The 20636-nt window shown below is 47.9% G+C and overlaps 2 protein-coding genes across 6 annotated transcripts in view; one reads left to right on the top strand and one right to left on the bottom strand.

Annotated features, from left to right (window-relative positions):
• Positions 1-163: 163 nt before the first annotated feature.
• LOC144138049 (uncharacterized) lies at positions 164-5626 on the top strand. 4 transcript variants are annotated; one of them, XR_013315805.1, is made up of 5 exons: positions 164-674; positions 1808-1891; positions 2234-2959; positions 4136-4834; positions 4913-5626. XR_013315805.1 is itself a non-coding variant. In XM_077670117.1 (4 exons), the coding sequence occupies exons 1-4, from the start codon at positions 301-303 to the stop codon at positions 4140-4142; spliced, it is 1191 nt and encodes a 396-aa protein (XP_077526243.1). In that variant the 5' UTR covers positions 164-300; the 3' UTR covers positions 4143-5626. The 4 variants fall into 4 exon arrangements, 3 of the variants coding, with proteins under 3 accessions (XP_077526243.1, XP_077526242.1, XP_077526244.1); XM_077670117.1 differs by having other exon boundaries at positions 4136-5626; XM_077670116.1 differs by lacking the exon at positions 4136-4834.
• Positions 5627-11619: 5993 nt separating this feature from the next.
• Positions 11620-20636, bottom strand: part of Zip (myosin heavy chain 10) — an 80388-nt gene continuing 71371 nt past the window's right edge. For both annotated transcript variants that reach the window (XM_077670120.1, XM_077670119.1), the window contains 8 exons: positions 20410-20622; positions 19360-19521; positions 18685-18902; positions 17326-17449; positions 16681-16889; positions 14839-14947; positions 14283-14455; positions 11620-13257 (listed from right to left, as the gene is read on the bottom strand). In XM_077670120.1, the coding sequence (XP_077526246.1) occupies positions 13128-13257; positions 14283-14455; positions 14839-14947; positions 16681-16889; positions 17326-17449; positions 18685-18902; positions 19360-19521; positions 20410-20622 (1338 nt within the window). In that variant the 3' untranslated portion in view covers positions 11620-13127. The remainder of the gene's footprint in view (positions 13258-14282; positions 14456-14838; positions 14948-16680; positions 16890-17325; positions 17450-18684; positions 18903-19359; positions 19522-20409; positions 20623-20636) is intronic.

Here is a 20636-nt window from a genome sequence, read left to right on the forward strand (position 1 = left end):
CCCGAATTTCCTTATTGTAATGTTTAGTGTAGACAACAGTCCAAAATTTTTTACGAAGCTATTTATTTATTTTCAAATAATGATGTTGGAATATATAAAATTCAACGTGCTTTGACAACCGGCAAATCTACTTGGACAGGACACAACTGCGGCGCGGCGGCGCGGCCACAATAAGTAAATTTGCCAATCGCCATCTTGTGTGTTGCTCGTGTCGCGTTAGCTACTGTTGCACTGTGGAACAAAGGAGGCATAATTCTTTCATCTCCGGCAGCCGCTGAGCGGCTTTGAATTAACGCCGCGATGAGTTACGGTCGGGCCCCGCCGACTATCGAGGGCATGACGTCGCTCAAAGTGGACAACCTCACTTATCGCACTACTCCGGAAGACCTCAAGCGCGTCTTCGAGAAGTACGGTGACGTTGGCGACGTCTACATTCCGCGGCACCCCTACACGCGCGAGTCCCGCGGTTTTGCCTTCGTGCGCTTCTACGACAAGCGCGACTGCGAAGACGCCATGGACTCGCTGGACGGCTACGTTCTGGACGGCCGCGAACTGCGCGTGCAAATGGCGCGCTACGGCAGGCCTGCCGAATCGCACCGGCAGTCTTCACGGGCTGGCGGCCGATCGGCGAGGCGATCACGTTCCAAATCGAGGAGTCGCAGGAGCCGGTCACGGTACGTGTCGCTCGATTTGCTTTGTTTGCTGGTAGCATTGCGTTCTCTCGGCCAATTCGTCGGGTTGGATTGATAGAACAAAAGGCGCGATTCGATAAGAGCAGCGGCCATTTTGTCTGCGCGGTGCGGTTGCATGCATGCACTGGGAGTTCTGAGCGGGTGCTAAATGTGGTCGCGCATTATTTGATTCTCTTTGAGGGGGCACTGTCTTTGTTCGTATGCTGCGCGAATGTGCGTATCCGCCGAACGCCGAAGCGCATGCATTCGAATGCGTATGTACGCCCTCATTAGTTTTGCCGCCAGGGGGATGTGTAGCGTGACGGTCGTTAGCGATTTTGCTTGCTGGGTGGCCCGCCGTAAACGGTGCATGTTGCGAATATCAAACGAGACGTTCACACCTTTGTTGTGTCTGTTACTGGTTTTCTAGACCTTGCTTAGGCCACGTTAATACGAGCGTCGTAACTTTGTACATAAAACAGCACCACTGTTTATGGGGATTGGAGCAGAAGTTGCTGTAACCCTTTCGGCCCTGGCGTCGTCATTTGACGACACAACACATAATATCCTCTAGCGCCTTAAGAACAAAGCGAAAACTGCTAGTTTTCTGGGCGAGGGAAGTTCAAGGGCGCCTCTTGTGATAGACATCACCATTGTTGAGTTTTCGCGGGGCTGGACGATATGAAACAAGCTTCAGCGAACACAGGTTATGACGACAGGGCGGGTAAGGAAACGGAAATTCCGATTTTTCAAAATGTCTATAAATCCGTAAAAGCTTATATTACAAGCTTTGTATATTTTCTCTAAGATCAGGGGGTGTTATAGGTTTTGCGACAAAAAGAACAAAAACATTTACAAGAAAATTTTTAATTGCCTTATGACCTAATTATTTGTTGTGTCTGCAAATTAATAAATACTTGCACTATTAGCGTAATTTTTCATTTCTGTGCTTCTAAAGTCCAAAGTGTACAAAAACACGCAGAAAAAAAATGTTTGTTCGAAATAAAAAAAAGCAGGGCTGAAAGGGTTAAATTAAAGGGATGCTTTTTATTCGCTTTCTGTTTGTGTGCTGCTGCACTGTGGGAGAGGTGTTTGAAACACAACTGATTCGGTTAAAATAAAATTCTGCTGGGCAGGAGCCGACGACGGTCAACGTCCAGGTCTCGGAGACGGTCCGGAAGCCGGTCCCGGCGCCAGCGGTCAAGTTCCCGGTCGCGGAGGTGGGCAGAGCATGGCTTCCGAGCTCGGCTGTGATATGTGCAGTTGAACTTGTTAACTGTATGGAGTGTCTGCAAAATCTCACCATAGCAAAATTATTCTAATGTGGCATTGGTACCGCAAAACCAACACAACAGTAGCAACGCCTGCGTCTCTTTTGTTTTCTTCTGTTTCTAGTCTTGCATGCAAAGACTTGCGTGTGGATCTGCTGTATTGTACATTTTGTCTCAGTTTGGAACACTTTAGAACATGTTTCTAGAACTGATCGACTGGCCTGGGCGAAGACACAACAATTGCTGAACCTATTAAATCTGTTCTCTTTTTGATGTGTTTTTTTCCCTCAGGTCTCGGAGCCGTTCGAGGGACCGGAAGCGTTCCAGTAGCCGCTCGCGCAAGAGCCGGAGCCGCTCAAAGGACCGTCGCAAGAGCCGGAGCCGCTCAAAGGACCGTCGCAAGAGCCGGAGCCCCTCAAGGGACCGCCGCAAGAGTCGCAGCAAGTCCAGGGACCGCAGCAGGAGCCGGTCACGGCGCCGCGAAGCCAAGCGGAGCCGATCCAAATCGAGGGACAGAAGTCGGTCCAAGTCGAGGGGCCGAAGTCGCTCAAAGGAACGCAGCCGATCCAAGTCGAAGCAGCGGAGCCGGTCCAAATCTAAGGAGAGGAGCCACTCCAAGTCGAAAGAACGAAGCCGGTCAAAGTCTGAAGGCCGCAGCCGGAGCAAGGGCCACAGCCGGTCCAAGTCGAAGGAGCGGAGCCCCCCCAAGTCCAAGGAGCGCAGCCGTTCACGGGGCCACAGCCGCAGCAAGTCCCAGGAGAGGAGGAGCCTGAGCAAGTCGCGCCGCAGCCGTAGCCAATCCGTGAACGGCGACGCCCGTAGCCCGTCACGGAGCCCGAAAGGAAAGGGGAAGGCCCAAGCCCGTTCGAGGTCACGGTCGGCGTCACTCAGTCCGCGCCAGAAGGGCACCTCACCACCTCCAGAGCCAGCAGAGTCCAACGGTGGTGCAAGGGAGGAACGGTCGCCGGACCGCGATCGCCGTTCCCGGTCCAAAACACCGGACTCCGACCGAGACATGTGAGGATTTGCCTTGGGCTGTGTTTTTGATGTCGGGTTCAGCATGTCGGTCCGCGTGCTGCAGTCTTAGGCAAACGCCAATCCTCATTGATGTTTTTTCTTCCGTATTATGTGCTTGCGTAAGTCTTCCTTTTTGCTCACAGCTGCTAAGTTTGTCTTTCTTCAATCAGTTCATGGACTTCATGTGTGACAGTGCAGAAAAAGCGTAACAATTGTGAAACTCCTTTTTTTCTCATCTTAATGAAAAGTATTTTCTCACTTGCGCTAGGGTTGTGGAGCATTGCTGTTCAGGCTTGCTTCAACCAATCCATTTTTTGCATTGTATAATGTCGTACAGCAAGTATGTCCTAATTTTCCTGCGCACTTCAGCAATGTTGTAACCAAGGGCACACTTTAAACGGCGTTCGATTATGTAGTCTCTTAGATATGTACCCTTGGCATCGCAGTCTTTTCGAAATATTGTGATGCATTGTGCTTGCAAAGCTACGATTAGATTTGTAGAAGCTTGCCTTTTTTTTTTTAAAGCAATTTTGCTTGTGACTTGTCTTTGGGTGGCGTTTACCGTCTCATATTGCTTTTGTTTTGCAGTATTTTTCCAAATACTTAATTTTGTAATCTTTAGTTGTAGTACTCGACTGTCGACTTTGCTGTGTTGTACTGGGTTTTTCTTTTTTTTCTTTTTTTGAAATTCCTTTCCCACAATTTTGGAATTATATGTGCATGCTTTGTATTTTCCGAAATTCTTTTGCAAGTCGTAGCTCAGTGGCGTGTACTGTTGTAGAGAAAATGTTAAGGAGTATCGAAAACCTACCGCAGCTGATGCAAGTTAAATTCCTTATTTCCTTTGGAAGGAAAGGGCTGTAGAGTGGCTACCCCTCAATTATTTAGGAGTGGGCCTTTCATCAGCTTGCATCTTTGGGGTGGTAGCTAAGTAGCTTCTGTCTGATTTGTGATGTGTACACGTATTATTATTATTACAACAGTTGGTTTTCGGCATTGTGCATTAAGCGCGCGTAAATGAAGTGTCAGGGGGGGAAAAAACGACTTACTGGGGAAATGGCAAGAATTGAGAATTTGCGTAAGTGGGGGATGGGGGGAGATGGGAGCTGCGAGAGTTGATTGGCAGCGGCTGACCCTGTGCCATTCTGGTTGTTGCCCCCCTGTCTGTGACTGCAGGCGCTGAGGGGTGTTGGTAAGGCGGTGGCGCATGATCGCAAAGGCGGGTTCGCCGAGTCTCCGGCCGTGCTGAGTTCGGGCGGCGCTTTCCGGCGGGCAGGTGCCGAGTCCTTGCTGTGCGAGACACCCCTCCCCACCTCACCTCCCCCCCCCTTACCCCTCAACCAACCTCCCCCCCTCCCCTTTAACTCATCCCCAAAATGCTAAGAAACTTAGCTGCAACATAGACGGGGAGCTGCACAAAGCAGATAAGGTTGCCGTGCAACTTTGTGCGGTAAGCAAGAGATCCTAGTTCAAAACATTTCGGTTCAGATTATTTAATGACTTGTTTGAGGCCTAAATTTACCATCTTTCATCTTAAATGACATAGGAGTATCAATAGCCTAGGCTAAATTGCAAGTTAAGCTTTCTTATTCTCAAAAACGCGAGCTATTGTTTTTCCGTACCAGTTTCAATAAGATCTCTGGTGGTGTCGTGTTCATGGTGACCAACTCTGAACAAGTACCATTACCTAAGGTATCCGGATCGAGGCTTGCTATTGGCCGAGCTGGTTGGCGGTGGGGGGCGAGACAGAGCAGTGGTGTCCGGCCGGTGTTTGGGTTCCTGGCGTTGCTGGCGGTTTGCGGCCGGAGAGCTGCCGTGCTTGCCGGGTCTGGCTGTGCCGATCGAGCAGCGTGGTGGCTGTGTGAGCAGACCGGCGTAAGTAGCAGTTGGCCAAACGTTTGCGTCGTTTGTCGCCCCGTTGGCGTGTCGATGTCTGACTGACTCTCGCCACAGGGCCGGGCACCCGTCGACGGGTAGTGGCGGCCTGCAGTAGCCCCCGGTCCAGTGCTTGCTGTTCCTGCCTTGTTGGCTGTCCGGCGCGGTGGCGGTCTGGTGCCCAGAGTGTGCCGTTTGCTGAGGAGTTGTGGTTTGTCATAATTCTTATCAGTTTTCATTTCTTTTTCTTTTTTTTGTACTTGTGATGCGATGACAAACAGCTTAGAAATGAACGATTGAATTGTGTTTGTTGTAGTGCCTGCCGACCGACATGGGCTAGGCTGGTAAATTCTGAAGTAGTTTCCGAAAACCTTTCTCCAAGGGCCCGAGAAATCTGATCATCAAAACAGTTCATCGGATGTAGCGAGCAGAGACATGCTTACGTAGCGGGGAGAAAGCTGAATAAGCTAAACCCACACCGTGTTGTGGACGACTGACATTTAGCTGCGTTTTGTTTGGGTATCAGCTACTAGCCTGTTTTGTGTTTTGGGGGGCTTAGGGGGCGTCAGGAATTTTGTATAACATCAACGTAACTTCTGCAAGCAGAGGGGGTTTTCTAAATACAGCTTAAAAACTTCGCTGAAGCTCGAAAGTTTGAGGCGATCAATTATAAACACGTTTGAAACAAGCATCTCTGCACAATATGCCACGGCTTCATTTGCAAGGGTTTTGTCATATTGAATTGTGTGTACTGAACTTGTCTCCAGTAATAAATGTCTTGGAAACTGCAAAGCTGTCTCGTTGTGTGTCTGATTGCGAATGTGTTGGCATCGTAGCTGGCATGTGGGTGTTTTCCTCCAGCCAAAGCCTCTTCAACCTTTGCAAGACCCTGACTTGTAAGGAAAGGTTAGACCCACCAAGTTATTTAAAGGGGCCATGCAGACAATTGATGTCTGGTTCTTGGTTCTTTCGAAAGATTGCCTCGTTAGAATAACACCGATACCATTTATCACAAACTTCATTAAACAAGCTGTAAAATTAAGGGAAAAAGGGAATGGCAATGCAGCCTGCCACATAGCTCATTTCTAGGACTGGTACCTATTATGTACTAAGGACAGCTGTGCAACTGGCTGTGGCCGCAAAATTCAATGAAACTGATTTTAAGCTTGCAGAATAAACAATTTCTACTTAAATTTAATGCATGTTCTTTTTATAGTAGTAAAAATGGGGTAGACAATATATGTTGCGAAAAACAAGCAGATGCAGAAGTACCAGTGCATACTGTGTGGTCTAAGCCATTTGTAGCTGTGCAGCCATCCAGTGCATTGAGCTTACACTGGCATAAGCGACGTTTTGTGTCGCTGATGAACATACCCAATCTTTCATGAAACGATTCCTATCAACCGTAACAAACGTGCGGTACAGATCCCGTCAAAAACAAAGTTAGGGTGGACAGCAGTCCTGAGCGGTATGGTGGCGCCATCTGGGAGGGCTGGCGGCAACAAAAAACTTTCTGCCGTTTGCTCAGCTGTTGTCTGCACACTTGCGTTCGCTTCAGTACTTGCCTTGGACACGTCATCGAGGACGTTGCGAAACGCGCCATTCAGCGAAAGAATCGACATGATATTCTAGAAAGTCCAATTTCTTAGTGAATAAAGCATCATTTGGTGCTGGACAAGTGCTGGGGGCACTATAAAATATGAAATCTTTCGAAGCTGGTTTGTTATTTATCACCTTTTACTTGCTAAAAGAATGCGTAGGTAGTTGAGCTAAGTGAACATTGTACAGCGAAATAATCACGGGTCTGGAGAGAAAGTTAGCTGGGGCTCGAACCCAGAGCATTCATTCCAAAATCCAATGTTCTTCCTCTGGGCTACTGAAGCAGAACAGCGGAGCTCTTTTTAGCAGTTGCATAAAGTAATAGGAGTTTTCCAAATGAAGCAGTAGATGGCACTGGTTGTGCACAGGAAATGCCGGGCTTGTACCCACCAGAGAACGGAAACTCGCATGTCTCCCTTCACTGAAACAGCAGCAGCAACTGTGGCGTGCGTTGTGGCTTTGGCCTATTGTCTTGCTTTAAAATCTTACACCATCAACTGGTACTGCAGCTTGATGTACGGTGCACGTGAGTACTTCCAGTGGGTACCGGTTTTTGGTACGAGGCTTGAAAGCCTCGTTAGGCCAAATGGCCTATGTGTGGGCTTGACGTATAACTTTGAATTCAAGCCTTACGATGTGCCAAGAAATGTCACCATTGAGCATCGTGCTGCGGGTACCAGTCGACTGCAATCGCGCTCGGAGCACGACATTAGGCCTAACGACGGTCATCGCCTACTCCATCCCTCTGCTGTAGATAAACCCTTGCTGAAACCAGGAAATATGGGCAGCTAATAAAACGATGCTTCAAATTCTCAACGGTAATAACAATGTACTGATCTACCTTGGATGCAATCCTGGGCAAGGCAGAGATTCCTAGAAAAGTATTCTGTAATAGAAATATCAGTACATCTGCACCAAGCGCAACATTTAGATGCCGAGAAGCATTTCATTTTATACTTTTACATGAAGGGGAACCTGAGAAATACCTTCGTAAATACACTAAAACAAACTATCCGAGAATACAAGCACCAGAATAAGGGTATTGCATTACTTCTAATATTCGGGGCAAAGTGATTCGCAATGTTTGTCAATGAATGAAGGTGACCAACCATGTAGTGCAAGGGGGAAATGTGGCTAGATTAATGAACACAAGTTTTATAACAAAGCATAACTTTGGCAACGAATGCATGCTGCTTTCATGGTTCGATAGTACCGGATTTTGACTATCCATTTTTAAATTATGAAGGTAACAAAAGAACACCGAGGTGTGTATAAGACTGGTAGCTCTCAGAAGAACGTGGACGGCGAAAGCAAGACTCTTCCTGTTGGAAAAAGTCGCTCAGTCATAACCGGTCCCTGCAGTAAGGACATGTCTGGTCACTCGCATTCTGTTCCCATGGCATGGAAGACAAGTCAGCAGCCCAGAGTAAATGGGCTGCTGATGCCAACAGCCTAAGTTCGAGCCGAAGGAGTTCTAACAATTTTTTTGCTCTTTTATTTATTTTCGTGGACCAATCCTGTGTGCTGTTTTCGTGTTTTTGGTATCCTTTAGGTCAGTTCACGTCTAGGGTGCATGCATGATTAATCCAATTGTGCATCACGCCAAAAGTGCCGAGCTCGTATCTACAAAAGGAATGCAATATCGCCTGGTCATTTCTGGTAAAAAATGTACCAGGTGTTTCTGTCCGCCAAAGTATCACAATATAATGGATAACCGTAAAGGTATTTCATTGCCGAGACTCGAATAATATTTGCTAATGTATCAATGCAGGTATACCCAACAGTAATAAAAATATTGTGGCGCTCTTCTTCAGATAAGAGTGCCTACCAGCATGTAATTCTCGTAATGTTGTGAGCTTAGTTGGGAGAGTGCAATGTTTAGGATTTCTCAATCCTAATTGGGTAAAATTCAGATTCATTGTTTTAAGCAAGCAAAAGAGGTACAGTCCTTGTCAAAATTTTCTAGGCTGCAACAAATGTTTCTTGCCCCCTAAACGTTTAACTTCAACTAAATTATTTTATGACTGTAAGAAAGAAAGGAGTTTTATCCAACTTTATCGCATAAACTGTTTCAGCCTCACTCGAGAGATCGTCTGGTACTTTTCGTGGTCTATGCACTTCTGGCATGGCCTAGAAATTTCCAATAAAGAATGTACATATATGCCCAGCAAAACAGTGCAATCTCCAACTGAGAAACGCATTGTGCAGCTTTTCTTGAATGAGTCGCACTAACACCACTAATTTCCAAACTTGGGCGTCAGCATTCATCATATTTTCTTGTATGGTGAATCGCTTTTCCACTATAATAGGAACAAAATCGTGCATTGCTTGCCCACCTTAAAGCACGATATTGGATCGTCCTTGCCTGCCAGACCTGTTATATTCTTGCAAGACTGGCAAATGCCTAGCCACTGTCCGGGTATGGACGTGTCAAAAATCAGCACCAGCTGCTGTATTCTATTTTGTTGGAGCCTCAACTTTCCAACAAGCTCTGGCACACTAAGCAGGCAATGCAGCTTTTCAATTAGGATTTTTATTAACAGCAAAGCTGTTTAGCAAATCTTAATTTTTCGTGACCAGAAATTTCCGAGTGTGCGCACGTGAGCACATGCACCAGAGCGCGCGGGCCTTGCGGCGACTGCCTGGGAGTTTACAAAAGCAAGAAAATGTCTAGCACCCGTATGTGCGTGCCTCGCGACGACCGCCCAGCGTCCCCTGCGCACGTTTGTTAAGCCAAGCATACTCACTGAGCGAGATTGGCCATTATTCGCCCCAAAAAAAACCTCCAGCATTCACCGTAATCGTGGCAGCACTTGCTCGGTACGAGAAAGAAACGTCGTAGCCTATGCCTCTCAAAGGTGATATCCAACGATTATCACTTCCAAAAAAACTAAGGCAGCTGGCCACATCCCTTTGCCCTTCCCTTGATTGCTCAATAAAGATGTTTTCACCACCACCACCAGCTCACACGTATAGCAACAATGATGGAGTGAAGGTCATTGCGGCAGCAAAGAAGCAAATCGGCTGTAATCGTAGGCTTAATCCTTCGTGATGGTTGCATAGAGCTTCGCTACCTTCAAGTCTTGGGCGTTAGTGAGAGCTGCCTTCATTTTTCATAGTTTTTATGCCAAGAAGTGTCTTAAAACGTAGTCTTGATGGAAATAGTTGTTGCCAGGTGCCTTAAAAGGTGGTACCTGACACACCTTAAAGAAGCCATAAAGACAAAATACAAGTTGGGTTTACTGGAAAGACTGCTTAGTCCCAATAACAATGATACTAATACATATCATCCCAATCTTCGAACCAATAACGGAGATATTAAAGAAAACGTGTGAAGCAGTCGCAACCCCCTCGCCAATTTCCCGCAACTTTTCTATGACGTCACGGAACCTTGTTTGTGCGATTGGCGGCCGCCTAACTGACCTGTCGCGACGACACATGACTGGACGTCTGTAATGGGGCCTCTAGTTCCATTTGACCGCATTGCTTGAATGCTAACGTGCAGTTAACGCGTGGAAAATTGTTTTATTGTTGGCCCGTATGACGTCATTCTTGCTCATAACGCGTCACTGTGGTGCAAAATTTGAAAGTTTTTAAATACATCTTGCTCTTTTTTCGTTAAAAAAAACATCTTTTGTGGCTGTAATCGAGCTGAGTGAGATACTGAATCCTAGTTCTTGCAAATTACACGATGTTGTATTTTCTCTTCATGGCTCCTTTAATGAAACTGAGATGCCTGGTAGGTCTTTATCATGTTGGAAAAAGGTTTCAACAGATAGTATTACTGCGTCCCAATGTTGACATTAGCTTTCAAACATTAATTTGACGTGGGTAGGCAATATTTCACCATGCAGAAACTGCTCAAAGTAGCTTAAAACCATACTTCACTTTGCTTTGGTGTTACCGCTGCAGTATTGGGCATCACATTTTAAAAATTAACCACATAGCACTTTCCTCAATGAGAATGATTACAAGGTTACGAACTCAATGTGAACATACCATGATTGTAGTTTAACTTCCTCTTTGCTTGAAGAAAAAATTTTTGTTTTGTTGTGATGTTTGTGACTTGTGATGGTCGACTCGAGTCATAACCATCGCAGAAGGCCGAATGAAAAGGTCATGCACTGAATCCTTGACAATTACTTGGACCTTAGCATTACATTCGTTTTATTTTTGCTGGCAAGCTCTGCACCAATAGCTCTACACGGTCACAGCTTCTCCAAAAGTTGGACAGCCAAAATAAAATGCTTGTACACACAAATTATAAACATTTGTGCAGCTTTTTCTTCACTGAATAAATAAACAAACCCCTGACGAAACTGCTGCTTTCATACACAACTATTTTTAAACTGCAACTGAACAATTTCTTTGTAGGGTGAATTAGTTCCCACTCATGGTAGAGGTTATGTCAAGAGTAATGTTGAGCGAACCTGTCCCAGGCACTGAAAGTTGTAAGCGAACTGCCGTACACAAAATTTAACCACGTTAGGTACATCTTGGTGCACTAATGCACTAATCCGCAATGCCTAGCAAAATGAAAGTAATTTTTGTTAATGCCTTGCATACCTTCCAGTTATGTACCAGTTTTTATCAATGCTCCTTATCACGCACTTGTGATAGCATATCCTTATCAATGATACACTATGTACATCACAAATGCATACACCACTGCATACTTCCTCACTTTGTGAAGCCCCAAAGGTGGCACAGCATTTAGAATTTAAAAACGCATACCATTACGTATTACAGTAGAACCCCAATAATACGATGCTCAAGGGCCGTGCAAAAGCGTCGTATGATGGGGGTACAGGTAAAAGCCGGTCTAGATGGTCTGAAGTGCCAGGTGGACAATGAACTTGTATATTTAGCACGTTCTCGCATAATTTGCAAACCTTGCGCTCAAATCCCAAGTTTATAAAAAAAAAATAAACGCCTTCGCAATCCACTGGCCACCTGCACTTCTCACAAGACTTACAAGGCATCAGAGTACACAAAAACCATGCCTAGATTTGCATTCAAATCTCCCCTGGTCCCTTTTGGTGTCATTAACTTGAACACAGATAATAAACCGCAAGGCCCCTAAATTTGGTTGACTGCCAGCCAACAAAATCTAGCCAAATATCAATAGCGCTTTCTCAAAAGACAGTGCAGTGAAAGGCAAGACGAAGAAAGGAGCCACAATAGCGTTCCAAATAATTTGACGCATTTATTGATGCAATATTAAAGTATAACAATTCAAGATACAAAAATAACTTCACAGCCAAAAAAAAAAAAAAAAAGAGACCCTGTGAGCGTTTTGCGCAACTGCTCTCAAGGCCTACGACACATACCCTATAAAAAAAAAAAAAAAGAATCCCAAGCTTCTTGTTCAGAGGCATTCATGACGTAGTGGCTAGTACGTGCCGTAATTCGTTTCTTTCATTTCTATACGACAAGAGACTGCAGTTTTGTACAAAAAAACGAGCTTCACAAAATCGTGCGATGCTTTTTCTTTTCTTCAAACGGGAATAGGGTTACTAGCACGCATACAAAAGGGATTGCAATGTGGATTGGACAACTCTGGTAGCCAGAGCCACCAACGGAGCACCGTAAAAGGTAACGTCGTCGCCTCCGGAACACTTCGGAAGGCATCGTACGTCCCACGAGAACACGATTTTTATTAACGCACACACACAATTTATTCACACGCACACACAAGGTCACCACGCACTGGTATAAATTCACCTTTCACTCCTCCCCCCTGTCATCGGGCTAGTTTATCTCGCAACGGAGCAGTTTTACACCTTGCAACAAGTTACACTAGCCTCGAAAAATGGGCCAGTTAAACTCGCAGCGATCTGCTTTCCCCCTGCGACAACGGGCCAGTTAATCTTCCAACAACACCTCTCGCTCCTTCCGCAAGTCGAAAAAATGCACTTTTTTTACGTCACATCGAAAGACTCAACAAAAACAGTTCAACAGAGAAAAGGTGTTGAAATCTCAAAAGCATTACACATAATCACGCGCGCAAGAACAGGAGCGTCGTTAGAGAAAAGGTTAAACGAATTCGTCACCGTTTGACTGTGTCGGCACAATGCACGATTGGAAAAAAAAAAAAAACTGCCCCCTTTCATGGCAAACCCACTGGCACAACCGCAAACAGGATACAATGGGGGAAAAGGGGAGATGCATTGTTTCACAGGTGCCCTTTGTTATTGTTATTACGTAAGCACCGTCGGTGCTGAACGACGCAGAAGCGAAGAAATCGTCTCGACGTTTACAAAAAAGGCAGTATTCGATATTAGAAAAAACTTTTTTAAAAAATCCGCCCTCGTTAGCGAGCGCATTGTTGGCAGGCAGGAAGGCCAACGATGCGACGCCGCGATTGTAAGCGCCGCTGCAGCCCAGACAGGAATGTTGCTCCGTTAATCACGTGCCCAGTAGGGCACGAAAAATTGCATTCGATAGAAAAGGACAAAAAGACACAAAAACCTTATAGTATTCGCGAGCGGCTACGACGTGGGCTTAGCGTGGGGCTAAGAATCCGCCTCCGCGCGACCGTAAAGCAAACAAGGCACAATTTCTTCTACCGCCTAACAAGGTCCTGCATAGTGACAATCAGGGAAGTCTCAGAAGAAAAAAAAAAAAAGACATCTTGTTGAAGATTGTTTGGCAAGGCGGAGTGACATCCGATTTTTACTCCGAGCGGCAGCTTTTAGGGCTGACCGTCTTCCGTCAACGATTCCTCGGGCAGAGAAATGGGGCTGTCGTCGCCGGAGGCACCGGGAACCGATCCCCGCTTGAACATCCGGCTCGTCGAACCGCCGGTTGCGGCACCGGTTCTCCTGCGAGTCACATACACCATGGTTAGCTGAATCTGGTACCACCGGAACCAACTTCATAGACAAATATGGGTGTTCTCCTCACAGGCTATTGAATCGGGCTTAAAAATTACTCGGCGCTAAAACAGGGTGGAAGGAGAAACGCGTGCACATAACATAGTGCCGAATTTCTAACACGATTTTATTGAAGAAAGACGCTGCTTATATGCAAATAGGACAGGCTGCGCAGCACACACACAAAAAAAAGAAAAGGAAATGCACACTTCACTTGAAAAATAGATAACACAGCCTGGTGCAGCCACACTTCAGCAACAAAGCAAACAAGGAGGAGTGCGCGAATGCCGAATAGTAAACTTTCGAATCGAATCGAATTCAGAAAAAAAAGCCGAATATCAAATTAAATATCGATTTACTTTTTTTATATATACAGGCTTCGACTTTTTATAGGTTTCTGTGCAAAACCAGAAGCTACTTCGCAAGTTCCAGAAACACGACTTTTTTTTTTTTTCCCCCAACCCGGAGAACACACTTTTCAACTCGCATCAGCGGTACTCCATGAATTCTGGGCGGGCGCGATACGCATTTGGGGGGTGGGTACTATTCGATTCTTATTCGAGTATTCGCACACCCCTACAAACAAGTAAACCAAACACAAGGCATGGTTTTCAGCAAAATGACCGCTGCCAGAGATGGATGCTTTACAGCAACCAAGCACACACACCCGCCGCGGTGGCTCAGTGGCTAAGGCGTTGCGCTGCTGAGCACGGGGTCGCGGGTTCGATTCCCGGCCGCGGCGGTCGCTTTTCTGATGGAGGCGAAAAGCAAAAACGCCCGTGTGTTCGAGATTTCGGCGCACATTAAAGATCCCCAGGTGGTCAAAATTAATCCGGAGCCCTCCACTACGGCGCGCCTCATCGCCTGCGTTGCGTCGGCGCGTTAAACCCTACAATCAATCAATCAATCAAACCAAGCACACACACTCGGTAGAGAAGAGAGCGAGCCGCAGGCGTAATAGGAGTGCGGCTCACCGGAGCTTGCTGCGGGCGGCATTGAGGTCGCTCTGGAGCTTCTCGTTGGACTCGAGCACCTCCTCGAGCTCGCGCTGGAGCTTGCGCCGCTGAGCCTTCTCCCTGGAGCACTCCTCCTCAACCTCATCCAACTGCCGCTTCAGGTTCTTCATCCGGTTGTTGGTCTTCTCGCCCTGTGGTCAAAAGGGGAGCGGAAACGGGATTTTTCAGCGAATGCCACATTCACCAAGCCATAGCTCAACATTCCATTTGGCACTTGGGTCTCCGAACAAGCACAAAGCGCAGGCGGCAATCTGTAAGACAACTGTTCCACACCTTATTCTGGTGTAACACAAGTGTAAACGCCATCAGGATTCCACACCTTATTCTGGTGCAGCACAAGTGTAACACCAGTGTAACATTAGTGTAATGCTTATATAAGGCCAGTGTAAATGCCATCGGGGTTCCACACATTATGCTAGCACAACAAAAGTGTAAAACTAGTATAATGCCAGTGTAACACCAGTGTAATTGCCAGAGCACCACCAGTGTAACAAACGCCAGGCAGTGCACGTACCTGCTCCTTGAACTGGTCGGCGTGCCTCCGCTCGTCTTCCACTTGCATCATGGACTCCTTGAGGCGCTTCTCCAGCTTCCGGATGGTCCGCATGGCAGCCTGCTTCTCCCTGCACAAGCAGACGAAAGAAAGGGAGGACTCATCATTCACTGCCTACGCAAATGTCCGACAACGCATCACGCTGCCCGGGGCCGCTTGCTCCCTCCAATTGTTTCGAAATGCTCAAAAGTGACAAACTCGGCCGAGTCTTCAAGCTGCCAACTCACAATGGTAGGCCTCCAGATCAAACACTTTAACCCCAAAAAAGATCCTAATGTGATTGATGTTTTATCACCATCATCATCATCAGCCCGTCTATGCCCACTGCAGGGCAAAGGCCTCTCCCTTGGATCTCCAATTATACCGGTCCTGTGCTAACTGCGACCAATTTATCCCCGCAAACTTCTTGATCTCATCTGCCCATCTAACTCTCTGCCACCCCCTACAACGCTTGCCTTCTCAAGGGATCCACTCTGTTACCCTTAATGACCAATCTTGCCTTTGCCTTACGGATCCTGCCCACACCCATTTCTGCCTCTCAATTTCTACTAATATGTCCTGACCACGCATTTGCTCCCTGACCCATTCCGCCCTCTTCTTGTCCCTTAGCGTTACACCTTCCATCTTCCGTTCCATTGCTCGCTGAATCGTCCTCAATTTAAGTAGAACCCTCTTAGTGAGCCTCCAAGTTTCTGCCCCGTAGGCGAGTACAGGTAATATGCAGCTGTCATACACTTTCTTCTTCAGGGACAATGGTAGGCTGACACTCATTACCTGAGAATGCTTCCCGAATGCACTCCACCCCATTCTTATCCTATTAATTATCGCTGCCTCATGGTTGGGATCTGCAGTCACAACTTGACCGAAGTAGATTACATTACATTAGTGTAATGTTATATATGCGTGTTAAACTAGTGTAACACCTATACAATGCCAGTGTAATGCCATCAGGGTTATACACCTTATGCTGGTGCAAAACAAGTGTAACACCAGTGTAACACCTATTAGTGTAACACCTATCAGATCAAACACTTTAACCCCAAAAAAGACCCCAATGTGACGTCTTCTCAGGTTGCAGTCAACTTCAACGCAGCAGGGCCCCATCACGGCTTTGCCTCAGTTTCACAAAGTAAACCGTCGTTGACAATGTCTCCTTCACAAAGAAGCTGTTGGCGCTACACACACACATAAATACGTTTTTAAAGTTTCGCCTTACTGCTGACCAAGGGCTGGTTCTTTCAAACTGAACAAGGCTTTATTTTGTCTGCAAGGCCCCATCAAGTGAACGGCGAGATGAGTGTCCCTGCCTCTCGTGATCCGCCCAACAAATCGCTGCAATTCCGCCATCTAGCGACAATCAGCCCAGCTTTGCCGGAAGATCACCAACTAAGAGATTGCGAAGGACATCACTCCCACTGACAATGTCGCAATGGAGGAGGGGGGGAGAGAGAGGGAGAGAGAGAGAGAGAGAGAGTTATGAAGGGAGGGAAGCATTCCTGAAGTGAAGAGCGAGATGACTGTCCCCGCCTCCCGCGATCCACCCAATCAATTGCCATGATTCCACGGCCAAATGAAATGATGCTGAGCTAACAGTGCCGGAAGATTACCAAAGATTACCTGATGAGAGAGGGGGGAGAAAGAGGGCGAGTGAGAGACAAAGAGAGAGAGAGAGAGAGAGAGAACAGATAGAGTGATAGGGAGAGTGATGTAAAGAGAGAGTGACAGAGAGGGGGAGAAACAGAGGGAGAGTGACAGAGAGGGGGAGAAACAGAGAGAGAGAGAGAGAGAGAAGGGGGTACTCACTGCTCAGCCTGGTCGAGCTGCTCCTCGACCTGGGAGAGCCGTCCCTCGAGCTGCGAGGTGGCCGCGCGCAGCTTGGCCTTGCACGCAGACTCCACCTCCTGCAGCTTGGCCCGAAGCTCCTTGGTCTGACGCTCGGCCACCAGTGCGTTGTTCTCCAGGCGCTGGGTCGACGACCGCTCCGCCGCCAAGTCCGCCGCCAGCTGGTCCGCCTGGAATACCACCGGGGAGAGAGGCATTGGAGGCAACCTCGAAACTCCACAGTATTGTTTGATTCCATACAGACGTTACCGAGTTTGAATAAACAGAGACAAGACGGCGGTGAGTCCCTGCGAAGCGCCCTTGAAATAGCAAAACACCCGTTGAAATGTTCAAGCTCCACGTTCACCGAGAGCTGCTAAGAATGTAACTGTTTGTCTATTGCTCCTCCAAAAATGGCTAATTGCCTCAAATTATCTTGGTAACTAATTGGATCGCTAAAAAAATAATGGAATATTTGAAATCAGAGGGGGGAAAAGCAGCAAGACTGACAAGTTTCCCAGAGTTCATTAAAAAATTAGAGAAGCTGTTTCAAGAGCAGTGTCCCCCCTTAATTACAGTGGTTTGTCAAACGATGCGCAAACCGTAAGAACCCCGTTGTCCACGTACCTGAGCCTGTGCCTTGCGTATCTTGTCCGAGAGGATCTCTCCGTTGCTCTGCTCTTCCTCCAGCTCCTCCTCCATGGCGTGCATCTTGGCCTCGAGCTTGCGCTTGTCTTCAAGCAGAAGGGACCTGCGTTCGAGCCAAAAACATGAAACACCCCCTCCCTGTCAACACCACAATATCGCCGCCGCAGACAGAGGCCTTAAATGCGGAAATACAGTTCCTAAACCGAGGGCACGAAAAAAAAAAAAAGCACAAATTAAAGCTCAGATCAAACCCAGCAACATTTGGATCAGCGCTGAATGTGATAGATCGATTCAAGCGCTTTCGATGAGACCATGCGAGGTCGGTCGTGATCCTTAGACCTCTTTAACAAGTCCTCAGAAAAGAAAAAAAGAGCTTGAAATACTCATCTCACATCTTTACGACCCCCTGCACTCACTTTAGAGGGACACTTAACTGAGCTTTTTAGAGGGGCACTCAAACAAGATTTGGACGGACATTTATGTGAATAAGCTGAATGCATTGCATAGCTAGACGTGTGCAATCATAAGGTACGTCCTCATTTGCGGCAGTAATCTCGCGCAGCGCCAAGCGCTCAAACGCCGCCGCTTTTCGAAGGCCACACTACTGGGAGCGCGTGCATGCAAAAGCAGCGGCGGCGGCGGTCCAAACCGGTCCTCGCCCTCTCTGACGGGGGAGCAGAGAAGAATGGGTCTGCGCACTTGCTCCTCTCCACACCGGCCAAGCTCCCCGAAGAGAGCTCTGACCTCGCAGCTCATGTGACCTGGGCGGTGATTGGCTCATTGAGTTTCGCGCAAAGTGCCCTGCCGCAAAAATGGGTCCAAGACCTATCCTTGAGCGGCAGAGGAATCTCGCCGTGAAAGGGCGTTTTGTGCGCGCGGTGCTGCACGCGTGCAGCGCCGCAAGTGAGGACGTACTTTTACTCAATCACTGCAATCCAAACTCATACAACTGGCGCAAAAATCAACTCAGCAGGTTTAGAACAAGTGCCAACACACTCAACCTTTGACTAAGCGAGTACTTCCACAGCTCCACTCAGTGCCCCCTATATAACAACGGAAACTCTGAAATGTAACAATTAGAAATTGACATCGAACATGAAAGTTCATTAAAACAAAGACATTTCTGCTCCCGCGCGGAAGCTAAAACACCCTACCCCGTTTTTACGAACTTTCATGGTGCGGTGTCGGTTTATAATTATTGCCATATCATTTCGAAACCGGGCAGGCCTTTGTAATGCCCTTGCCTCCAATTCCTTCGAGGCAAGGAATTGGAGGCAAGGTTAGGGAGCCCTCAGAGCCCTTAGGTTAGGGCTGAAGAGGGGAGGCGCCAAGACGCACCCTTTGGCGGCAGTGCCGGAGATCTCGTCCTGCAGCTCGTCTCGCTCGGCCTCGGCAGCACGGCGAGCGCGCTCAGACGCTGCGAGGTCCTCCTGGAGCTGGGCGAGCTCGGCCTCGACGACCTTGGCGCGCTTCTCGGCCTCCTTGGCTTGCGTCAGCAGCTCGTCCCGTGAGGCCCTCGACTCCTCGGCCTCTCGCTGCCAGTCCTTGGCCTGCGCCTGCAACCACCGTGGTGAGGGAAGGAGTGCAGGTGAGTGCGACAGTTGAGTGGGGGTTGAGTGCGAAGTTGAGTGCGACGTCGAGTGTGCCGTCGAGTACGTCGTGCATGGAGATGAGAGACATGAGTGAGAAGTTGAGTGTGACGTCCAGTGCAACGTTGTGCACGGAGATGAGTGACATTGAGTTCAGAGTTGTGTGTGAAGTTGAGTGTGATGTTGAAGGGTTGCGTGTGTGGTTGAGTACGAGTTTTAGAGTGTAGAATTGAGTTCAAAGGTGAGTGCGACGTCGAGTGCGAAGTGGACAGTAGAGCAGGGTGCAGAGTTGCATAAGAAGTCCAGTGAAGCCCACACTGGAGTCGAGTCTAGATCGAGTTTCATTATCCTGATTGTTCGTTCGTCTCTGTAGCCTGCCTGATATTGAACAATCCTTTTATTTCCCTTGAGCCCCATTTCTCACCTGTAGCCTCTTGAGCTGCCGCACGGCCTCCTCCTTGGCCTTGCTGAGCGAGTCCATCTGCCGGTCCGCCTCCTGGATGTCGGCCTCCAGCTTCTTGCGGAGCGTCAGGGCCGCCGAACGCTGCTTCCGCTCGTCGTCCAGCTCCGATTCCAGGTCACGAACCTTCGCAAAGAGAAGGGGCAGGCCACTCAAGTCACCACCGACCACAACCACACACTCCAGTTTAACGGAAAGGCTGCAAGTACCCGCTTTCTGGGCTCCTATAAATCGTCACTCCTGCCAAGTGTGCTCGATGCAATTGCCCAGAGTGTTACAACAGTGAACAGCGGAGAGAGCTTTTGTTGTACCTATCTCGATACAAAAGTGCCATTGCTAACTGTTGTAACTGCAAATAGCCTAGCTCTGTAAGCATTGGCTGCATTTGCAACCCACACGAAGGTTTTATTAGCCCACGATCCAAGTGCCTATCTATTCGAGTGTGGCCACCTGACCACAAATATGAGGGAGAGGTAAGAATAAAGAAATGAGTTAAGCTGGGAAGGTATGCAAGAGCCAATGCGCTCCCATGTGGACAGTTTAAGGTGCTAGGTCTAGCAGCCAGCACTAGGCCTAACGAAAAACTGTGAACAAAACTTGCCCTTACCGATCCCAGCACAACCAGCCACCCATAACCAAAAGAGAGAGAACAAAGAAATGGGCCAAACCCTGATGGTCCACAAGAAACAATGCATTCTTGTGTGGGCAGCCTAAGGTGTTAGGCCTACGAACTAGGAATAACACAAAACTGGCGGAATTAAGACTAAATGAAACTTGCACTTACTGATATCAGCTTGAGCATAACAAAGAAATGAGCCAAACCAAGATGGTCCACGAAAAAGTGTATTCCTGCGCAGGCAGCCGAAGGTGTTCGGCATAACGAATACTGCTAGGCCTAACTAGGCTTAACGAAAACTGGCAGAGCCAAGACTTCAAAAATAACAACAACCTTGCGCTTATCAATCTAAGCGCGGCCAAAAGAGAAAAAAGAAGAGGGCCGAACGACGACGGTACCTGCTTGGCGAGTGCCCGCCGCTTCTCCTCTGCCTGCTCATCACGCGCCTGCAGGTCGCGCTCGTGCTGCGCCTTGAGCGCCTGCAGGGTGACGTCCAGGCGCAGCTTGGCGTCCTCGGCCAGCTGCAGCTCGTCCTCGAGCTCCTCCAGCCGCGTCTTCTGCGCCGCCAGCTGGTTCTCCAGCGACCGCTTGGCCTTCTCCAGCTCGTGCACCTGCCACGGCGGGG

The sequence above is a fragment of the Haemaphysalis longicornis genome, unplaced genomic scaffold (assembly GCF_048455015.1).
Source record: "Haemaphysalis longicornis isolate Haplotype H1 unplaced genomic scaffold, Haemaphysalis longicornis Haplotype H1 scaffold_5, whole genome shotgun sequence".
Classification (NCBI taxonomy): Eukaryota; Metazoa; Arthropoda; class Arachnida; order Ixodida; family Ixodidae; genus Haemaphysalis; species Haemaphysalis longicornis.

Bases quoted from the DNA above. Each gene is read 5' to 3' on its own strand.
- LOC144138049 (XM_077670116.1), top strand. From the start codon at position 301: ATGAGTTACGGTCGGGCCCCGCCGACTATCGAGGGCATGACGTCGCTC. The intron at 675-1,807 runs GTACGTGTCGCT...TCTGCTGGGCAG, and splicing joins AGTCGCAGGAGCCGGTCACG to GAGCCGACGACGGTCAACGT. The intron at 1,892-2,233 runs GTGGGCAGAGCA...TTTTTCCCTCAG, and splicing joins TCAAGTTCCCGGTCGCGGAG to GTCTCGGAGCCGTTCGAGGG.